This window comes from Mercenaria mercenaria, chromosome 16 (genome assembly GCF_021730395.1).
Source record: "Mercenaria mercenaria strain notata chromosome 16, MADL_Memer_1, whole genome shotgun sequence".
NCBI classification, from domain to species: Eukaryota; Metazoa; Mollusca; class Bivalvia; order Venerida; family Veneridae; genus Mercenaria; species Mercenaria mercenaria.
The window spans coordinates 14,281,738-14,305,754 of NC_069376.1; the positions used below are offsets into that span (position 1 = coordinate 14,281,738).

Consider the following 24,017-nt stretch of genomic DNA (forward strand, 5'->3'; position numbering starts at 1 on the left):
ATTTTTTAAGTCCAAATGGGGGCATAATTTGGCCAAAGTATATGTCAGAGTTATGGCACTTGACCCAGTGAGGTTGGTAACTGACCTTAAAAAAAGAAAATGGAAGTTTCATAGCTATATGCCTTTAAATGACAGCCATATGTGATAATGATGAATAAACAAGTGTGAAAAGTTTCAAAGCTGTACTTCTTACAGTTTTTGAGAAAAGGCTGATCTAAACAAAAATTTTAACCAAGAAAGTCTTAATTCAGAATGGATCGTAATTCTTACAAAAGATATATAAGAGTTATTGTTCTTGGCGTATTAAGTCATTATTAATGATAAACAAGTATGCAAGGTATCAAATCTGCAGCTCTTTTAGATTTTGTGAAAGGCAGACCTAAAAAAAAATTTAAACCAATGCCACTGCCGACAATCAAGTAACGACAACACCTCGTGGACTTTAAAAAACCCCCCAAAAAAACAGAAGAGCTAACAAAATCACTGTTTGTTATTCACATCTGTATCATAATTCCTTTATATATAAATTTCAAACAAAGATTTTATTCGATGACAATATCGCCTTTTGGGATATATTATTTCTTATGCAACACAAACCTTATGATTTTTTTTCAGGAAAAAAGTACATGTATATGAATAATAATATTAACAATGCTTAAAATATACTGAACACATTCTATTTGCAAAACATATATAGAGGATATCACACAAGTGCTTTTTTCAAATTGAATTAATTAGACAAGTTGAATGATATAAAATGTGAGGCACTGCCGAGCATCTGTTAATTTCATTCGAGGAGTATTTTAACTTCAATTTGGAAAGACACAAACATAATATTCTTTGTATAAACATGTAAACTTTTCCCACTGAACTCTCAAAATTTCTTCATTTTTTACCTCAATAGACAAAGCAACTTAGAACAATGTCTTAAAACAACATCAATGTCATTTGAAGTTTAATGACACTAGTGTACTACCACAGTGTAATACAAAATGCTATGTAATGGTTTTAATCACTCCAATGACGTCAAATATGTGATAACCAAGATTTATCTGAAGACTTACTGAAAACAAGCCTTGTCGATTATTCTAAATTCAATAGAAGTGTAACAACACGCTAGTCTCACAAAATGTAATACATATCGGCATACAGATGCAAAGATACGATGCATATCGCAATACAAATTGTGTACCATAAGGCAACATACGTGTGACAAAATGAAAAAAAAATCAATGTTCCTAACCATAGGAAGTACTTTAAATTTTGCGTTAAAGTTAAAGAAATTGTTGATACATTTGTTCAGTTTAATAGTATTTTTATCAATCACCGATTATATGAAAGTCTTCTTTTGATATTTATACTTTTCACTGTATCATTTCTGTATGATGAAACAGGTCTTCGATACTGAGTAATACGCATGTATCGTGAAACAGTAATTTTCAATACAGCGTTACATGTATCAAGTTACACTATTTGTGATAATTTGCAAAAATAAAGCCGTCACAATGAGTATCTAGTGTATAGTAATTTTAATTAAAACAAAATAAAAAAAAGAGCTGTCATTAATGGTGACAAATGCCCCCGCAGCGCCGTGACATTTAACCTGGTGGCCTTGACCTTTGATCTGGTGACTCCAAAGTCAGTAGGGGTCGTGTACTCAATAAGTACTATCACCATGTAAAGTTTGAAGGTCCTGGATGCAGTGGTTCATGAGTAAAGTGCCTTCATGCAAAAAGTTAACGTTGTGACAAATGAACTAACAAACGTACGGACAGTTAAAAACTAATATGCCTCCCTTTGGGGGCATAAAAAAGAACTAAATGACATCTAAAACCATTCAATATTGGAATAAGAAAAGTTGTACTGTGGTCAAAATGCTTGGCCCAAATACATCAAATACTTCATTTTAATAGAAAGCAAAAAAGACATTTATCAAAGGAAAGACTACAAATGAGTTTACATTTTGTATTACAGGGTTACTAGCAACTAAACACATTGTTAACTGATTTAAAAACAAAAGATTTAATCCCAACTAAACACTTACAAAAAAGTTTTTAACTCAAAGTTTACTTCATCCTGCATCTCACAATATGGCAACTGCATAATATGTATTAAAGTTCCAGTCAAAGAGAGGTAGGTAGGCTCTATTAAAATATCTTCTGAACCTAATTGACTTGAACTCCAACTGCTTCTATCTACAATCTATTAGTAAGTCTGCACTGCTCCTCTTTTACCTTTTTCTATTTAACATTGCACCGACACATGATAGGTATACGGCGACTTTCCAGCTTTAATCAAAACAATGGTGGAGGAAGACCCCAGTAGCCCCTCCGTGCATTATTTCATCACAAGCGGGCACCTGGGTAGAACCATAAACCTTCCGTAAACCAGCTGGATGGCTTCCTCACATGAAGAATTCAATGCCCCGAGTGAGGCTCGAATCCACATCGATGAGGGGCAAGTGATTTGAAGTCAGTGACCATAACCACTCGGCCATGGAGACTCTCTTTAACCGGTTGCAAAAAATTGTCACACATGCATAACCTGTCTAACCCAGTCTATTAAAACAGTTATGCCTTCTAAACAAGATTTTTAACAGGCACCATCTTAAAATACAATTTTAGGAACAGAAAAAAAGTCATATACTTTACATTCTGGTAACTCATCATTTTCTTTAAAATGCTATTTCTACCTCCTTTCTAATAAAAACCATTTAACTCAATAATGAAAACAATTCTTAAAACTCTACTTGAATAATATAGCAACAAACACCAAAATTCAATTATATAACACTACAGGGAAACAAAGCTTGTGCACTGGTCAGGGCTAGCTCAAGTAATTCAAATGGTCCCTAGCAGTCTTCTTTGTATTTTCCAAAATTTAGATTAAAGCTATTTTGTCCACTGTGTCACTGGTGTTTAAACAAATATAATCTATATGGTTTAAAGTATCCTAGTGTATATTGTCATCATGAGCATCTTTTCAAGAGTGCTGTCCTTGCTGCAACCAGAATCTTAAAGGCCTCTTCACTTCCTGGTGCTACATTTTTGTCTGGGTGTAGTAACACGGCAAGTCTTCTATATGCTTTATTCACTTCATCCCTGTAATTGAGTTATGATAGAATTTCAGTGTGCAAATCCTATTACAGGTAAACACATTACTGCAAGATTAATAAAGTGAGTAAAAAGGTTGTAAACCTGTCACATACCCGAATCACTCTAATACTGTAAACCAGTCACAGACTTCAGACCAGTCTCAGAATGTAGACCAGTCACAGACTGCAGACCAGTCTCAGAATGTAGACCAGTCACAGACTGCAGACCAGTCTCAGATTGTAAACCAGTCACAGACTGCAGACCAGTCTCAAAATGTAGACCAGTCACAGACTGCAGACCAGTCTCAGATTGTAAACCAGTCACAGACTGCAGACCAGTCTCAGACTGTAAACCAGTCATCGACTGCAGACCAGTCTCAAAATGTAGACCAGTCACAGACTGCAGACCAGTCTCAGACTGTAAACCAGTCACAGACTGCAGACCAGTCTATTACTGTAAACCAGTCACAGACTGCAGACCAGTCTCAGATTGTGGACCAGTCATAGACTGCAGACCAGTCTCAGAATGTAGACGAGTCACAGACTGCAGACCAGTCTCAGACTGTAAACCAGTCACCGACTGCAGACCAGTCTCAGAATGTAGACCAGTCACAGACTGCAGACCAGTCATTTACTGTAAACCAGTCACCGACTGCAGACCAATCTCAGATTGTGGACCAGTCATAGACTGCAGACCAGTTTCAAAATGTGGACCAGTCACAGACTGCAGACCAGTCTCAGATTTTAAACCAGTCATAGACTGCAGACCAGTCTCAGATTGTAAACCAGTCATAGACTGCAGACCAGTCTCATATTGTAAACCAGTCACAGACTGCAGACCTGTCTCAGATTGTAGACCAGTCACAGACTGCAGACCAGTCTCAGACTGTAGACCAGTCACAGAATGTAAACCAGTCACAGACTGCAGACCAGTCTATTACTGTAAACCAGTCACAGACTGCAGACCAGTCTCAGATTGTAAACCAGTCACAGGCTGCAGACCAATCTCAGATGGTGAACCAGTCACAGACTGCAGACAAGTCTTATATTGTAAACTGCCTCAGCAGTCTAGTGGTAGAGCGTCCGCTTGAAGTGCAGGAGGTCGTGGGTTCGATCCCCGACCGCGTCATACCAAAGACATGAAAAATGGTACCAGTAGCTCCCTTGCTTGGTGCTAAGCATTAAAAGGGAAACTGGCCCCTTCTCTTATACCCTCGTAGCGATGGATTCCACCAGGAATGAGGTGTCGAGAGTAATTAATATAAGTTGTAGAACTTCCTTCACAATCGACCTAAAATAAATTATGTATTAACTAATATTGTAAACTAGTCACAGACTGCAGACCAGTCTCAGAATGTAGATCAGTCACAGACTGGAGACCAATCTCAAATTTCACACAAAATTTATAATCAAATGTAGACCTGTTATGCAGGGTCTTATTGTTTTTTGAAAGTGAACTTATATTATTTCAATTTACTTACATTTTTACTTATTACAGAATTTGACTTGTGAATTCAAAGGAACTTTTTTAGGGAGTCTGAAAGACAGCTAAATCCCCCACCACTGTTATGGATAGTGAAAAGGTAAACCTTTGACCTTGAACTGTGACCTTGACCTTGAACTGACATGGCTGATTCATGAATTCTGCACATTGTCTTGATGTGGTGATCATTTGACAAAAGTTTCATGAAAATCCTTCAAGGGGTTTAGGAGATACAGAGCTCAAACCTTTGACCTTGAGTTGTGATCTTGACCTTGATTTGACATGTCTGACTCGTGAGTTCTTGATGAGGTGATCATTTGACCCAATTTTGATGAAAATTCTTCAAGGGGTTCAGGAGACACAGAGTGGATAAAAAAATGGAAGGCTCAAACCTTTGACCCTAAGTTGTGACCTTGACCTTGAGCAGACAAGCTGACTCACAAGTTCTGCACATCGTCTTGATGAGGTGATCATTTGATCCAAGTTTCATGAAAATCATTCAAGGGGTTTCAGAGATATGGAACGGACACAAAAGTGTTACGGACGGACGGAAGGAGACCATTCCTATAACCCCCACCACTTGTGGTGGGGGATTAATAATAAGACCTATAAATCAGACATATACACTTACTTTGAGGCACCATTCAGCAGACCAAGTCTTTCATAATCTCCCTTGGCATTTTTCAACCTCTGAATAGCCTCTATCTGATCCTTGGTATATCCTAGCTGTGTCTGAAATGGTGCCTTCTTTCCACCGTTTTCTACAGCAGTTACCACCCCTTCAAACAACGCCTGTAACATATGTTCAAACAGGGTAACATTAACAGCTCTCATCCAAGACAATCACAGATGCAAACTAAAATCTACATTCAGAACTTGTGTGAACATACTTAACCCTTAGCCAGCTAAATTTCTAAAATGGACTGGTCCATCATTAAAACTGGGAGATACCATTTAATATTCGAAGGGATGTTTGCTGAAAGCCTAATGACTAAATGATGAGCCTCGGTCTAGCACTGGTTGTAAAGGCAGAATCCTTTGCTGTCAGCAGGCTAAAGGTTAACAATGTGGGCCAGAAATTTTGTAGCTTGGACTAAAATGACCATTTCATGGAGGGAGGGGAGGGGGAGTTTGGGGGAGGGGGCTTAAACCTACTGATTTCATATTTAACGTATACATGATTTTTAAATTCACAGACCAACACAACCTAGAAATTCACATAAATTAGTCCATCATGCATAATAATGACTTGACTTACAGTAAAATTAGAATTATGAAGAAAAATCTAATTGCCTTTTATTTAATTAAGGTAACTCATCATAACACTCTGTTTGATTAGACAATTTGACATTAACTGTAGCTCAACACACATGTGGCTAAATTTCCATAACAACAAGAAAACCCTGAAATCCGATATGGAAATTGTGTTATTTATTTGCCTATTGTTATTACGAGTCCACAACATTAACCCTTACTCTGCTTAATTTCAATAATAACTTTGTCTATCTTTCAATTTGGACAGAACCATTTACTGTTAAAAGGGGTGCAAACCCAAAAAGATACTGGTTGAGTAGCAAACAGTGCAGATCAAGATCAGACTGCACACATGTGGCTAAATTTCCATAACAACAAGAAAACCCTGAAATCCGATATGGAAATTGTGTTATTTATTTGCCTATTGTTATTACGAGTCCACAACATTAACCCTTACTCTGCTTAATTTCAATAATAACCTTGTCTATCTTTCAATTTGGGCAGTACCATTTACTGTTAAAAGGGGTGCAAACCCAAAAAGATACTAGCTGAATAGCGAACAGTGCAGATCAAGATCAGACTGCACAGATGTGCAGCCTGATCATAATCTACACTGGTTGTAATGACAGGACCAATGATGTCCAGCATGTTAAGGATAAAGAAACATTGTAGTATTTGAAAGTAATTTCAAAAAAAAATTAACAGGCAACAGGTAATTCACACATTACTTGAGATATCACAGTGATACAATCTACGGTATGAATATTAAAATTAATTAGGTTGAAATTCTCAAAACAATACTCAAGTTACTAAGCAGTCACTTATAGACCAGTACCTCCAGAGTTACTTCCCCTTGATTTAATCAAAATTGCATACATTGTCTGTTGTTGAACTTAAAAAAGTGAAAACAATGTACTGTAATCCCCTATATATACTGGTATATATATATATATAAATGCTATCCTAATAAACATATCCCTTTCTTACATAAAAGAGACAGAAAAAAAAAAACAATTCAAGAAACATATCATCAACTCTTTCTCCTAAATTGTTCAAAGTTTACCTGAAACATTTCATTAACACCTTCCCCAGTCTGTGCTGAAGTTTCAAAGTACAAGAAGCCTTTACTGTCTGCCCAAAGTCTAGCCTCATGTTCATCAACCTGTCGCTTTCTGTCGCACTGAAAAAATAGGAAATAATATTATCACATACAGTTTATACTGAATAAAAATCTTTCCTTATTCACAATTGGTGCAACCAAGATTTTGTTTTGTTTAGTATGGGTTTAACGCTGTTTTTCAACAGTATTTCAGTTATGTATTGGCGGGCAGTTAACCTAACCAGTGTTCCTGAATTCTGTACCATTACAAACCTGTTCTCCGCAGGTAACTGCCCACTTCCCCATATGAATCAGAGGTGGGGGACGAATGATTTCAGACACAATGTCTTTTATCAAGCCCTCACAGAGAACATGTGCCTCACCCAGGGCTCAAACTCATGACCCCGAGATCCATAGATCTGTGCTCTCCCTATTGAGCTAAGTGGGTGGGCTCGCAACAAAGATAAGTATGTATTACAAATGTATAGATAAGATATATCTGTGCTGGAAGAAATGTTAATTTTTGAATAAAATATCAGTACTTTGTAAATATGTAATCTCTAAATTAACTTGTCTTCCATTAAAAATATGCTTTTAAGACTGGTGAGCTTGATTCAGAACAGCTGAGCTTTATTCCGGGCGGCAGGTTAGCTTGATTCAGGACAGGTGAGCTTTATTCCGGATAGGTGAGCTTGACAAAATGTTTCAGTTAAAAAATAGATTAAAATGCCTTGTTAGCACTGAGAAAACATGACAAAATTATCAGTAATGTCACCCTCTGTCTAATTTTCTTATTAGCAAAAACTTAGGTAACTTTCTGATTTCCCTATCTTGTTACCAACACACAGGCATCATTGTCATGCTCTTTCTGACTTACCACCCTTGTTATCACTAAATGTTAATGCAGATAACATTCCTAAGTTCTTTCTGATAACCCTATCATCTAGGTAACTGCCACATTCCCTATCTGGTTATCATATGACCTAAAATAATTGTTTCTGGTAACATGCTAAAAAAAATTAGGGTAGGTAGGCTGGTACATGTATATTCTTTTGTTTTAGGGGAGGGGCAATTTTTTTTATAAAGTGGGACTTTTGTGTAAAAAAAAATGTATACAAATATGGGGATTATGCCTTAAGAGCAACACTGACCACGCTTAAAGCATAAAAAGTACAGTTTTACAACTTTTTGTTGAAAAGTTGAAAAAAAACCCAACTTTTCCAAGGACACAAAAACATTTATTGTTGGGTGAAAAATTTACTCAAATTTTAGGGTAGGTCGAGATGACGGAATTAAACAATTTTCTTCTACACCTAAATATAGATAACACTGTCGTGCTTTTTCTGATATACCCTACCTTGTTAGCACAAACACAGATGACAACATTGTCATGTTCTGCCTGATTTCCCATTTCTGTCTGCATTTCCATCAACCAATGGTCAAGCGACTCAAAACTTGTCCTATCACTTACATCAAACACCACTATAGCACCCTGTGTATCTTTGTAAAACTCATTCCGTACCTGAAGTATTTCAATAAGATTATCATACATATTGTATGAAAACATGAGGAAATTTTTCTGGTCCCAATTTCATGTAAAAGTAACTACCGGCACTTTGTTAAGTCTGTTATTTTAAAATTATGCTATAATAGCATACCGATGTGTAATTAAGAAATAATATTTCTCATCCAGTGATTTGTCACTGAATAAATCATTGTTTGGAGTTCAGATGCGAAGGAATTATATCACGAGGGTGCAGCCTGAGTGATATAATAATACGCATCTGAATGACAAACAATGATTTATTCAAGAGCAAATCACTAAATGAGATATTTTATTTTGATTCAAACACGTTACCAATGATTTTTAAGTACATCCTTGACAACATTCATTAAACATTTGCACATTTGCAATTGCTTTCTTTTCCAGTGCGCTGCTACGCCGTTTGACGCTATGACGTAATAATTGTGACGTTGGAACAGTGATTTGTTGTATATTAATTCACTGTTTTCAGCCTTCTTTGTTTGATAGGAAAATGAACCGGATCATGTTAGAATTGTTATTTAATGCTGACTTTTTCTATAACATAAAACTTCAAATCAACCTCCGAATTCAGGGCACGTACTATGTTCAGCCCTTTTTGGAGCCGAATATGGGTCCCATTCCCTCAATAAAATAATTCGTTTTTTACTGATAATAGGTTGTTTGACACAACTAAATTTGAACTCTTTTTCAAGTTTTATTATAGTGTCTCTAAAGGAGGGTAACTGCTGCAATGTAGTTACATTAGTTAGAAATGATTGAAAACACTGCAAAAAATTATTAAAAGCTGTAAAAACTTCCCATTTTTGTCTTAAAATGATGAAAAATTCCCCTTCCTGAGGGTATGTGTACCTGTCCCCAAAAGTTGTCTAGTGCTGTGACAGGACATATTTCGGCTATCAGCTCAGATACATAAACAAACCACAAGGTTAAATTGACATAATTATAAACAGCATACCTCGTAAAATATTGGATGACCTGCCATATCAAATATGTTCACTTTTACTTCTCTGTCTTTGATTGTCACCCTGAAATATTACATTGATAATTAAGGTAGTGAAAAAATACTGAAAATCAAAAATTTCACTTCCAACATATCTTCTCTGTTTGCAATCATAACATTCTCTGGTTTTTGCAGAAAGGGAGTAATCACAAAGAAATAACTGAATTTTGTTCAATATTAAAACAGTAACCTTCAAGTAGCATGATGCGCCTGCATGTAGTTTGACTTTTCTTAAAAAGACTACCTTTTTGTAAAGTTCATACCTTCTTTAGTTATTGGAAAAATTACAGAGGGTTCCAACTTGTTTAGATAAACACACATTTCTTTATCCTATCATTCTGACCAAGTTTCTTTTTCTTTTTTTGTTGGATTTAACGTGGCACCGACACATGATAGGTCATATGATGATTTCCAGCTTTAACGGTGGAGGAAGACCCCAGGTGCCACTCTGTGCATTATTTCATCATGAGCCGGCACCTGGGTAAAACCATCGACCTTCCATAAGCCAGCTGGACGGCTTCCTCACATGAATAATTCAATGTCCCGAGTGAGGCTCGAACCCACATAGATGAGGGGCAAGTGATTTGAAGTCAGCGACCTTAACCTGACTCAGCCACGGAGGCCCCACTTCACCAAGTTTCACATTAAGATATGGTCATAAATGTGACCTCTTGGGAGTTAACAAGCTTTTCCTTTAATATTACGTAGTAACTTAGTTTTTAACCCCACATGACTCAGATTCAATCTTGTCCATCATAATATTCTGACCAAGTTTCATGAAGTTACAGTCATAAATGTGGCCTCTAGAATGTTAACAAGCTTTTCCTTTGATTTAACTTGGTGACCTACTGGTAGTTTTTGACCCAAGATGACCCAATATCAAACTCATCCAAAATTTTATTGAGGGCAACAGTCTGACCAAGTTAGATTAAGATTGGGCCGAAATTGTGATTTAGAGTGTTAACAGTCAAATTTTTGAAGACGACGCTGGAATACGGACACAGGGATTACAAAAGCTCACCTTGAAGCACTTCTAGCTCAGGTGAGCTAAAAATGAAACAAGAGGGTCATGATGACCCTGAATCGCTCACCTGAGTAATATGAGCCACATGTTTAAAATGCCAAACTAATGCTAAAATAAGAAAGTAGGCCAGTAGGTCACATTCATGCATGGTCACTGAAAGTCAGTTTTGAGCGAAACTGTACATGTCATCCAAATTTCAAGGCTGTATCTTAAAAAACAAATAAGTAGGTCAGTACGTCAAGTGACCCCTAATCACTTGGGATCATAAGGTAATTATAATTAAACAATCTAGGAGATATGATTTGATAATTTTTTAAGTATTTATTCCTATATAACTCATTTAACAATTTACCCCAAGGGCGGGGCCTCTTTTCAACCCAGGGGCATAATCTGAAACAATCTTGTTAGAGATCCACTAGGCAATGCTACATACCAAATATCAAAGGCCTAGGCCTTGAACTTTCGGACAAGAAGATTTTTTTTCCCTATATAAGTCTTTGTTAAATTTGGCACCTCCAGGGCTGGGCCTATTTTCACCCATGGGGCATAATTTGAACAATTTTGGTAGAGGACCACAAGGCAATGCAACATACCAAATATCAATAGACTAGGCCTTGCAGTTTAAGGCAAGAAGATTTTTAAAGTTCTTTTCCTATATAAGTCTATGTAAAACTTGAGACCCCCCCCCCCCCCCCCCCCCCCCCCCCCCCCCCCCCGGGGCTGGGCCTATTTTCACTCCAGGGGCATAAGTTGAACACTTTTGGTAGAGGACCACAAGGTAATGCAACATTCTAAATATCAAAGGCCTAGGTTTTGTGGTTTTAGACAAGATTTTTAAAGGTTTTTCCTATATAAGTCTTTGTAAAAATTGTGACCCCCAGGGAGGGGCCTCTTTTCACCCCAGGGGCATAATTTCACAATTTTGATAGAGGACAATAAGATGATGTTTGATGTAATTCTGTCCAATGGTTTTCAAGAAGAAGATTTTTTTCCGAAAATGTTTACGGACACGTGATGCACGACGCACAATGAATGGTCACAAAAGCTCACCATGAGCCTTTGGCCTAGGTGAGCTAAAAAAAAGAAATCAATGTTCCTACACATGGGAAGTACCGGTACTTTTAATTTTGCCTACTTTAAAGTTGCCAAGGATCATTCCTGTGAAGTCTGGTGTAATTCTGCTCAGTGGTTTTCAAGAAGAAGATGCTTTAAGAAAATGTTGATGGACACAACGCACGACTGACGACGCACGACGGACATTGAGCGGTCACAAAAGCTCACCATGAGCCTTTGGCTCAGGTGAGCTAAAAACAGAGTCTAACTAAATGAAAAAAAATTCTGTAATAAATGCTGTTAAATTTCCATCCATCTTTATACAGAGTTAATTTTACTTTGTCTTATTTCAAGATTATGTGTACAGATCTTTACAAATAAGTCATAAATTATTAATTTAAAGTGTAATCAACTCTGTCCACTGATAGGTTTTTGATTTTCGAAAAAAATTAATATACTGTAAAATCATTTAATTTTGTCGGCATGAAAGTCTGTTTTGGTCAAAATGGCAATTTTGAGAGTGTGGGGGGGGGGGGGGGGGGGGGGGGACATGAATTCATGGATTTCAACTTTTGAACATAAACTGAATGGGAATTTTACTTGTTTGCTGGGATAAAATTTCGTGAATTGACACAACCACAAAATCCACCAAGATTAGTCCTCCCTGAATATTAATGACTTCACAGTAAATATAAACTTACTTTGAAACTCCATAGTCTATCCCGATGGTGGCTAGGTACTTGTGCACAAATCTCTTCTCACAATAACGCTTTATGATACAACTCTGTAAAATAGTTCAGTAAGAAATTATTATAATTATAGCAAACCAATGTTTTAACATTTGAGCCGCACCATGAGAAAACCAATATAGTGGGTTTGCGACCAGCATGGATCCAGACCAGCCTGCGCATCTGCGCAGTCTGGTCAGGATCCATGCTGTCTGCTTTCAAAGCCTATTGCAATTAGAGAAACCGTTAGCGAACAGCACTGATCCTGACCAGCGCAGTGCGGATCCATGCTGGTCGCAAACCCATTATGTTGGTTTTCTCATGGCACGGCTCATTTATACATGATGGGCAGTTATTGATTGGGCATAATAATTTCAGGAAGACACAGCCTGAGTGACTTATTTCGTACAATATATATAACAGCCCCAGTGCATAGATTTCAAACACAGGTTAAAAATGCTGTAACTTATTTAGACTCAGATTCTAATTTATGTATATCTTTCATTGTAAAATTTAGAAAAAATATGATATTTATTACTGTTTATTGGCTGCAAATATGGCGCCAAACGTTAAGTCGACACGCTCTTTTGTTTTTACTGGCCAAAACTGGAAATAGCAATATACATCTTACGGAACAGTTTCACTAGGGCTTAACTGATGGTGAATTATTCTGCACAGATCAGGCAACCGACTGTGTACATGTATTTTAATTAAGGTATTAGATCACTAATAGAGAACCTCCTTTTTGAAGAGTATTCAATTCCTACCATAAGCCTACTTTTACTGCAATTCTTAGGGGGGCGTAGGTTCAAGCCCTACTGGGACCAAATTTTTTTTTCCTTATTTTCCTTTTTTTTCTAGTAAGTTTTTACTTCTTTCAGGACTTATTATTGATTTATTGTACAAAAATGGAAAAAGATGAATCTTATACCGGTAAGCAATTTCTTGGTATTCAAAGTGAATTTACTACTTAAACAGAAGGGGTAGAGTTACACATCTTTAAAAATATTGAGTTACACGCGGTGAAAGTTCTCTATTTTGCTTCCACCTCTAGATTATATATTGTGGAAGAAATTTAGGTAGGTTTTACATCTGCCCTAAAGTTATTTTTAAATGGAGTAAGCAAAATTCAAAACAGAAACGCAGCATTCGACCTTATTTTTTCAATGTTGAAGTATGAATTCTGTCTCATTTAATCCGTTTACTTGAGGCACCATAGAAAAAATGATATTGACATTTTTATTTTGTGTTTTATAATTGTTTACCAATAGTTTGATCTTTTTTTTATTAATATTAATGGTAAAATGAGTTCTCTGCAGACGTTTTGGATAGTGGCTATCACTTTGAAATTTGTCTCTACTTAAGCTTGTGGACATACCATAAGTTATACAAAATTTATAAAAAAACGGCACGGTAAAAGTTGCTTAAAAATTGCAAAATAGTGCAAAACATGGTTACCTTTCAGAATATACCAAGCAAAGGCCATTTTGTAAAAATTACTATTAGTGATCTAATACCTTAAAAGATGTATTTTTGTCAAATTTGGTTTTAAACATGTTTTAAGTAGAATATTTGATAACAAGAGCTGTCCCTATGACAGCCAATGCTCGACTATTCGAATTATTGTCACAGAAGCAGGAAAATATTATCCTAAACGTAAAAATATCTATACAGTTTCAATACAGTATCTGCATAGGTTTTAGAGATAGTAAATTGCATGCAAAACCTAAACAGAAGTTTTATGTTCAAATGGGACATCATTTGACCAAAATACATGTCAGAGTTATGGGAACTGATGAAATCAACTTGTTTTATAACCCTAAAGACACATGTTAAGTTTCAGTTTAATATCTGCATTTATTCTGCAGACAGTAACTTGCATGCAAAACTTTAACCAGAATTTTCTAAGTCTAAAACTTTTAGAAAGTTTTAGTAAAAGTGGGTATACCTTGCCTAAAATACATGACAGAGTTATAGGACTTGACCCAGTGAGGCTGATAATTGATCTTGAAAATGAAAAAATAAGTTTAAAATCTAATAAGTTTGAAATATATATATGCCTTCTAGTAAAAGCTATATTATGTACTTGCACGCAAAACTTGAACCAGGACTTTTTAAGTCCAAAAATGGGCATTAATAATTTGACAAAAATGCTGGTCAGGGTTATGGTACTTGATGCTATCTGAGCTACTTTCATAACCCCAAAGATACATGTGAAGTTTCAATCCAATATCTGCATTTGTTTTGGAGATAGTGCCTTGCATATAAAATTAAACTAGGATTTTTTAAGTCTATTTTTTTTAAAGGGGGAACAATTTGCCAAAAACACATGTCAGAGTTATCAGACTTGACCTGGTGGGGGTTGGTAATTGATTAGAAAAAATAAGTTTCAAATCTATATTCCTTTAAGTAAGAGCTGTATAATGTACTTGCACACAAAACTTTATCCAAGATTTTAAAAGTCCAAAGGGGGCATAGTCTTTGGCCAAAGTGTAGGACAGAATTATAGGACTTTATGCTATCAACTAGTTTTTTAACCCCGAAGACACATGTGAAGTTTCAATTCAATATCTGCAATAGTTTTGGAGGTAGAAACTACCATGTAAAACTTAAACCAGGATTTTGTAAGTCCAAAAGGGGGTGCAATTTGCTCAAAATACATGTCACAGTTATGGGACTAATGTTTCAGCGAAGTTGGTAATCCATTTTGAAAAATAAACAAGAGTTGTCCGTAAGACAGCCAATGCTCGAGTAACTGAATTATTGTCCAAGAAGCAGGCAATGCTACCCTAAATGTTAAAATATGTTTTAATCCAGCATCGGCACATGGGAAGTTTCAATTCAATATCTGCATTTGTTATGCAGATCTGACTTTTAAGCAAAACTTCAACCAGAATTCAGAATCATAAAGGGGGCCTAATTTGACAAATATACATGTCAATGTTATAAGATGACCAAGTGGGGTTGGAAACGATCAAATAAAAATAAAAAAAAACGTTTCATACATATGCCTTTAAAAAAATTTGTCTGTATTGCATTATAACACAAAACTTTAACAATTTTTAAACTTGGGATAATTTGGCCAAAAACGCAGGCCAAGTTTCAATTTAGCTATTGCAGTTTTATACCCCAAAGACACATTGAAGTTAAATTCAATTCCATTAGTTTTCAATATTATTTCATTTTAATTGATTAAAAAAAGAAGAAAAAATTTAAAGTAACTATCCTAACATATATATCTTTTTAATTTTTAGGGTTTAATGTAGTAACTGACCCCTCTATATCCTTTTCCAATTCAATCAGTAAAACCAAAATTCACAAACCCCTTTTTTTGGTTTTTTAAAATCAAGTCAAAACTGACCACACCTAACTGACAAATCATGTTTACTGCCACATTTTTTTGCAATTTTTGAACCCTCTTTTCTATACTTGGGTTATACGCAGGGGACGATTAAAATTTTTTCAAATAATTTTTTTTACTCGTATTTCTTAGTTAATTAAATCAAAGTACACATTTCCCATGGGTTGTCATAAAATGAAATAAGAAAATTAAACGCAATTTAACAAAAAAAGAAAACAATGGTTTTTTTTGAAAGGAGCGGAAAAAAGCTTTTGGGTATTTTTGTTAAAAACCTGAACTTAAAAGCAGAAACAAATATAAAATATTTTCACCTCTTTTGCTTAATGAATACCGGTTTAGGGGGGAATAACAACTGAATTTTATTTGAAAGACAGTGAAAAACAATACAGACATAAATCTCAAATTTACCTAAAAAGCACAGAATGCTTTCGTTTTTTGAAAACCGTATTCTGTTAAATCATGGCCCCGGGAAATTTTTTCTTTAAAAAATCTATATTAATACAGAAACACACTTTTTTGCATCAAAAGGGGTTTCCGAAATAGAAACTCCAAATTGATATAATTTAAACTTTAATTTTTGTTTTTCTTTTTTGTAAAACCCCATTTCATAGTAAACTTTTAATTAACCCCAGTTAGAACACTAAACAAATCAAAAACCCAACTTGTAAAAATTTAAAAGATTTGCAAGCCAAATTTTTTAATAATAAAAATTTAAAATTTTTTTTAAAAAAATTAATTTTAAATAGAACTTGGGGTTTAAAAGGGTTTTTGGCTTTTAAAAAGGGTAACTCTTTAAATTTTTTAAAAAATTTTTTAATTTCTAAAAAAGGGAAAAAAACATTTTTGTTCAATTAATCCCAGTGTAAAATTGAAGGTTAAATCTTAGTATACTATAAAGTATTTTTTTTTAACCTGGTATCCCCTTTTTTTAGCCCAAATTTATTGCATTTTTTTAAAATATAGTTTTAACTGGGGCTTGTTAAACCAAAAACTTCTTTTAACTTTTTAAAAATTTTAAACCTAAATACAAAAACATTTAAATTTTCCAAAAATAAAAAATTTTGGATTTTAACTTATAACCCCCCCTTTTCATTTAAAATGCACATGCCAAATGAAAAATATTTAATCCAAATCAAATCTTAAAATTTTCATAATTTTCAAACATAAAAACAATATTTGGGGACAAAACCCTGCTAATTGCAAACCAAATACAAAAATTTTAATAAAAACGGGCATTTTTTAAAATTTAAAAATAAATTATTTACATAAAGTTTTTCTTTTACTTAAAAATTGACATTCCAATTACATGAGCCCCGCCCCCATACAAACGAATCAACGCATTTTCCTTTGGCATGCATTTAAAAATCTTCAAATCAACTCAAAAACATACAATCTTATTTCATAAAACAATGGCAATTCATTATCTTTCACTTTAAACATAAATTTAAATTTTTCACATTTTTTAAATAAGAATTTGTATTTACGATTACTTTTAAATGGGGCAAAAAAAAAGGTCACCCCTCATATATCTCCCCTCATTTTTTTTTATAAATCTTTGTTAAGAAATAAACTCTTTTTTTTTGGGTGCGCGGACGCGTACGGTGCTTTCATGATAAAATCTTTTTCAAAACTGGTTTTTTTTAATTTTGGTACAGCTTTCTAAAAATTTTTTCTATATCTACTGGCTTTCCAATGGAACAACAAGTCTCGGTTTTATTAACACTTTTGAAAAGTTTTATATGGTAGCAATTCTAATCTTCTTTTTAGACATGTATTATACAAGGCAGTTTCTTTATTGTTTGAATAAACTTGAACTCGACATATTTTTATAAATGTGCCTTTGACAAAGACATGCTGTAATAAACTTTTAAAATTCATTCTTCAGTTTCAGAATTTTAATGATTAGAATAATCCTTTAAATAAAATAAACATATTATTGTTAATAAATATATTTGCAAGATGACCCATCAAGATTTCAAAAGTAGCAAAATAGTTTATTCTAGATGAGAATGGTTCTTCAACTATCACCATTAAAAATCAGTTAGGTAAACAGATTTATGATCAGCAGCCTAACCCTTGACCACTAGCATGATGTACCAAATTATCCATGGGTAATCTAATAGCCATAGGTGCCAGTCATCTCTCTGAGAGCATTTCGGATTGTACTAGACTGATAATTTCAACATCAGTCCTGTATGAAAATCTCTAAAATAGACTGGCTTTTGTCTCTGTGAAATTGAATTTATCAAAAAAAAGGGGAAAATATAGAAATATAGTTATTATCAGTCTAGTGGCTAGTCTAGTTTGAAAGCTATATGCCTTTAAATGATAGATGTATTTATTTGTATGCAAAACTTTAACCAAGGTGTGAGGCCCATGCCAGGGTGAATAGACTAGCTAGAATATTCGAAGCTCAGTGAAGACTGTTCTTCAAAAAGTCAAGCTAAAACAAACACTTAGCTCATTTAGTTAGCAAAGGTATTGCAAATAAATGCTTTGTACACAAATGAAAGAGCAAAGCATTTGCAAATAGTTAACATAGATGAATTTGCTTTCCTGGTAGACTCTAGGTACAGGAAGTAATTAACCATTCTGTTTTCTGATTGGTCTATATTCAAATGGCAGGATTTTTGAAAATATTGTGAGGAAATGTTCAGTTAGTAGAAATATTTTGGTGATGCAAACTTGTGTTAAACAGATTATATTCTAATTATTTTTTCTGGATATAAACTTTGTTGAATAAGGATAATGCAATACCATGTTGTTAAGCAATAAGACTTCCAAGAGCCAGAGAATATTGCAGCATGTGGAAAGGTAATATTAATCAATGATAGTTATATAAAACACTTTTTACTGAAGCAATTGTTGAAACTTACATTATTACATGATTTTAGTTATTGTTACTGAATGATCACTACAATGATTGATTTTTAATAGTTATTTAAACTGCAAATGGTTGTGTGAATTTACATCTGTTTTTTAGATATCAAATAAAGTCCTTTTCTAAATTGAACCTCAGAAATTCATTTTTTGCTATCTGTTACGTATTTGCGAATACTTTGCATATTATTTGCATGCAAGGTGCAAATACTTTGCTATCACTTTGCGATTACTTTGCTATCACTTTGCGATTTATTTGCCGAAGTTTCAGCTGCGAATTGTAAATTGTTTGCGAAGTATTTGCATTCTGTGTGCGTACGTAATTATTTGCAAAAGCTTTGCAGAATAGTTGCACGTTTCGTTCCATTTCTACTCGTCTGTGGAATATATTCAGCAATCATGTGCTGCAACTGTTCTGCAAAAGTTATGGCAAATATTTGGCAAAGATAAAAAGTATATTCTGCAAAGGCCCTGTTTTTGCATGGGTATGCTGAAAAATGTTTATGAGAACTTACAGTAAGATATAAGCAATAGTAAAAAAGATATGTCAGAAAAACAAAGGTTGCCGAAAAACTTCAACCTTAAAATTAACCTAAATATAACACCTTGGTGACCTTGACCTTAGGTATAATGGGCCCAGCCCCTGTACATCCTTAGCTTTGTATGCTGGACAATGATTATGTAAAATTACAGTAAGATATGAGCAATATAGTAACAAAGCTATGACAGTCTACTGCCAGAAAAACAAAGGTTGCTGAAAAACTTTAACCTTAAAAATAACCTCAGTATAACATCTTGGTGACCTTGACCTTGGGTATAATGGACTCAGCCCCTACACATACTTTGTTTGTATACTGGACAATGTTTATGTGAAGTTACAGTAAGATATAAAGCAATAGATTAGTAACAAAGATATGACAGAAAAACAAAGGTTTTCGAAAAACTTTAACCAAGAAGGTCACGCCGACGCTGGGACGAGTAGAATACTCAATGCTCCCCCCCCCAATTCTCCAAATAGTGGAGCTAAAGAAGTGTTTCAACTTTGATACATTATATAATAGGCCTTGGCACTCACTTTTGGTGGTGTCTCAGAGCACCCAACCTGTTCCTGTAGCAGGGCTCCAGATAATTTTTTTGGCCTAGATGCGTATTTACTCATCAGGGATCTTTTAAGGCTGATTTTGGGGCCGAATATGGGCCCCATCCCAATTGCAAAAATTTGCTTATTTTCCCAATTCTTAAGTTTAAATTTCCAAAAATTTTACTGACTGTAGCGTGTCTGCAAGTTCCTCACTAAAGAAATTGCAGAAAATTTAGTAGACATGTGCACTTTCAAAAGACAAAAAATATCAAACAAAAGACTTGTAATATGACATCAAACGATAGCAATGCTGAAATAAAGGTTGTATGGTGGTAAAACTTATTTTTTGTATTTCCCAATTTCCAGGTTTTACATGCCATTTTTCCCAACTGAATGGACCCCAAGCCCCAGTTTCTAAATGGTAAAAAAATCCCTGTACTCATCAAATTTTGTGAATGAGTAAAATGGTAGAATCTTAAATTGACTGGGAGGGAGTAATTTTACTCCTAAAAATATGTAAATGTGAAAAGAAAACATTTTTATAACATATTTATTGACAAGTGATAGGTGTAACACCCATGAATTTGTTTGGAGTTCAGTTTCAATCCAGCATTCAAGTGTTTGCTTTTCTTTCCTCCCTTGGCTCTCTACTTTATCCAAAAGAATATTCAATTTACATTTAACTACATGTACACATGTATGTTTTTGGGATAATTTTTGTTGGTTCATAGAATGTGTATCTAGAGTGTTCATTCACTTTTTATATTCTTAAAGAGACAGTTTTGTTGTTTACTCCACTCCAGAATTTGATACTTAAAATCGACACTGCTTTATATTTAATTCCAAAACTATCTTGATTTACGCACACATTGAGTGTATAATATAATTGAACATATGTTAACAGAGCTGCATTCAATGCGTGCGTACGTTCAATGAGAAAGAATAAATGCTGACCATGCTCTGTAACGTAAAAGATCCAGATTTTGTTTACGCTAGTAAAAAGTCTTTGCATGTGTTTCAGTAATTTAATATACATTGTTATATGCTTACGATTATCAGACATGCGAATATAGATTATTTCAAAGCATAATTTATGCTAAATATGCATCTTATTAGTATCTGGAGCCCTGCTGTAGAATTTCAAAAACATGTACACATACCAATACTTTTTATTTACAATATTATAGCACAGGCAACAGTATCGGACCTGGGACGAAAAATATGACCAGGCTGATAAAAGAACCCACTTGCATCCGACATATGTTCACAATGAAAAACATCTAATGTGGTATGATCTACTGAAGGCAGATATCTTGAGAATAGAGCCTGCGAGCAGTGGGTTCACTTCCAAGGCCGTTGTAAAATAATTCCTCCAGAAAATAACACAAACTATTACGGAATCGGTTCCCTAGACGGTGAACTTATTCGTCCGCAACCGGTTCTCTAGCCAAAGTACCGTGCATAGGCTAGGGAACCGGAATTTTATTTCTATGCATAAACTGGCGAAATTCACTTTGTTTCTTTTCGTAAGTATCATGTGCATGTTCTTATCTTAATAAGTTAATTAATTTTACTATTTCAGCAAGCTATGCCCTGTTATTTATTCGTGTTTACTGTGTCTCCAGAAGTGTACTCGCCGCATACTGTACGCCATATTGGAATGATAAAATAAACTAGTACGAATGAATGCGAAAGCCGAAATAAACTTGAAATTTAAACTTAAACAAGTTAAAAGGTGTAAGACAATAAAAGAAACGATTAAAACAAATTAAGTAATTTCTGTTAATTAGTGTTGATTACATATCTTTGAACGTGAAATGCCGAGGTGTTACAAACCAGTATTTAAAGAATCTGTATGAAGTTTTAAGGGCAATTAAATTAATTTGTTCATCTATAAACATGTAATGACGCAAATACAAATCAATATTATTTTATATTTAAATAATTTAAATATAGTAAAAGTTTAAAGCAAAATTTAATAACATTTAAAAACTGCGAAGTGTATTTCACGCATTTATTCGTACTAGTTTATATCATTCCAATACGGCAGACACGGTATATATGTTGCGAGTACACTTTTGGAGACAGTAAACGCAGTTAAATGCAAGGGAATAGTAAAATTAATTAAGATAATAATATGCATGACACTTACCAAGAAACAAAGTGGATTTCGGCAGCATTATGCATAGAAATAAAATTCCGGTTCCCTAGCCTATGCACGGTATTTTGCTTAGAGAACCGGTTCCGGACGAATAAGTTCGCAGTCTAGGGAACCGATTCCGGTTCTCTAGCCATGCACTGCCTTCCGTAAATAGGGTCAGTGGGGCTGGCGATTAACCGATAAAGATCGTGTACAATATTGTTATTTTTGCCAGAAGATTAGGATTTAGGAAAGTTCTTACTTTCTCACAATGGAAATACTATTCTACGACCTCGGCAACAATTTTTTTGCAAAAAATAATCTGTTTACTTTGAAAAAGGCGAATAATTTCACACCTTCGGTATCGAGCCACGGAATGGCAGTGTAGAATAAAAGATTCAATTTCAAAAATAAAATAAACTTTGAGAATATTTTTGCTACATCTTATTTACAGCAATGCTGAATGATAACCTGTAATACTTTTTTATTCATTTTCTTTGTTTAAAACTAGAAAAAAGGATAATCTAAACACTACCGCCATGTAGCGTAATGGCCGATACCCCACTCACCATAAAACCGTGAACGGGCGTTTATTGGTGGTTAATACCGGAAAACGGGATTTATCCTATAATGTCGATATCGAGAATAGACTTAAATTGGTAATTAGCTGATATGATGGTGTAAACTTTTCATATCACTATCAGTCCCGCAAAAGATCACAGCCATTTTCATAGCTGTCAAGGCCCCACAAAGGCCACGAGTGTGATCGGTGTTCGAAGGGAAGGTTGTCCCTCGTGGGGGTCTGGAGGGCGATGATCCCTAAAAGCCGGAAACGCCCTCACATGGAAAATTTAGATTTTTAACACAAAACAGATCTGGTTTTGAATAGTCTCCCTCCATGTTTACTTTTTTGTGACGTTTATTGATGCGGTAGGAATAACATGTTGCACCGGTGAATGTAAAAGCTGTATTATACGGTATGAAAACACCGTGTCAACGTCGCCTCGCATGTTTGATTCAATAATTTTCTACAAAAAAAACCGATTGCTTTATTTCTTTAAAATGCGTGTGACCTTCAATAGTAAGCGTGTGAGCGTGATCTAGGGCCGAAATGCGTGTGACACACGCGCAATGCGTGTGTCTTGACAGGTATGCATTTTTTGCCGATTTTGTAAGTATATCCCTGAGATCTGATAAAGAAGCAATTAATCAAATTTTACATTGTCAACTAATTAAATTACCTTTCCAACCTCAGCATTTCCCATACTGATAATCTTGATTCTCAATGCGCGTTTGCTTTTGGATTTTTCCATTCTCTGTTGAAATTTCGTTATAATCAGGTACAGATGGAAAAATTAATCAGCTTTTCATGTGTTTACAATAAGTCAGGGACATTTTACAGATAAAACTTGAAATATTAAAAATGTGATGCCGTATAGGCCATATGAAATATTTGTTTACATTCGATACCAAGCAAATGCGGTGGGTGGGGAGCAATCATCTGTTAATTTGAGGCGTGTGTCCATTCTGTACCATTTACCACATGTGCTAAAGATTTAGCTAATAAGAAATTGTGACAAATTCTATAGTCCGGAGCTTAAATCGAGAGAATTTTCATAAATCTTTCGGAATTTAGCCGCCGGAAGTTGATCATGTTTATTACGGTGTGGTATAATGTTCGTCTCAATATATTATAACGATGTCATCATACAAAATTTTCTGGTTACAGACTACTAAAATAAGAAACCTCTACTTCTACAGGTTACTCCCCAACAATGTGTTTTACACTAAGTCTTGAACTTTTTATCTGTTCTACTCTCTGTGGAATTCGAGTTTATGCATAATTATTCTACTAAATTACGGAAATTGGTAATTGTAATTTAACTGGACATTTCTCAATGTAATTGTAATTTAATTGGACATTTCTCAATGTAATTGTAATTTAATTAATTACATTTTAAAGTAATTGACCCCAGGTCTGTCCTGCGCACGATACGTTTTTGATATGAAAATGATCCAGCATGTAAATATAAGAAATAGAAAAAAGAGAATTGTATCAGATAGAAAGGCTGACTGGGATGGTTTTAAAGAATACATTGGTCAAGTCAAATATAACATCCTTCAAAATCACCACTCTAAAATGTAAATGAACTTTGGTTACTATTTTCAGATGCTATTAAGGAGGGCATATCCAAATTCGCCCCATCCAAGAGGATCAGCGGCAAGAGATCACTACCCTGGATTACGCAGTCCATCAAACGTTTGATGAGGCGA

The 24,017-nt window shown here is 34.8% G+C and overlaps 1 protein-coding gene across 1 annotated transcript; it reads right to left on the bottom strand.

The window, feature by feature from the left end:
* Positions 1-279: 279 nt before the first annotated feature.
* On the bottom strand, positions 280-23,398 carry LOC123540077 (dnaJ homolog subfamily C member 27-like). Its single transcript, XM_053526150.1, has 7 exons — positions 22,985-23,398; positions 12,255-12,337; positions 9,432-9,501; positions 8,288-8,452; positions 6,895-7,011; positions 5,209-5,369; positions 280-3,101 (listed from the first exon to the last, which is right to left on the bottom strand). The coding sequence occupies exons 1-7, from the start codon at positions 23,054-23,056 to the stop codon at positions 2,969-2,971; spliced, it is 801 nt and encodes a 266-aa protein (XP_053382125.1). The 5' UTR covers positions 23,057-23,398; the 3' UTR covers positions 280-2,968.
* Positions 23,399-24,017: the final 619 nt, after the last annotated feature.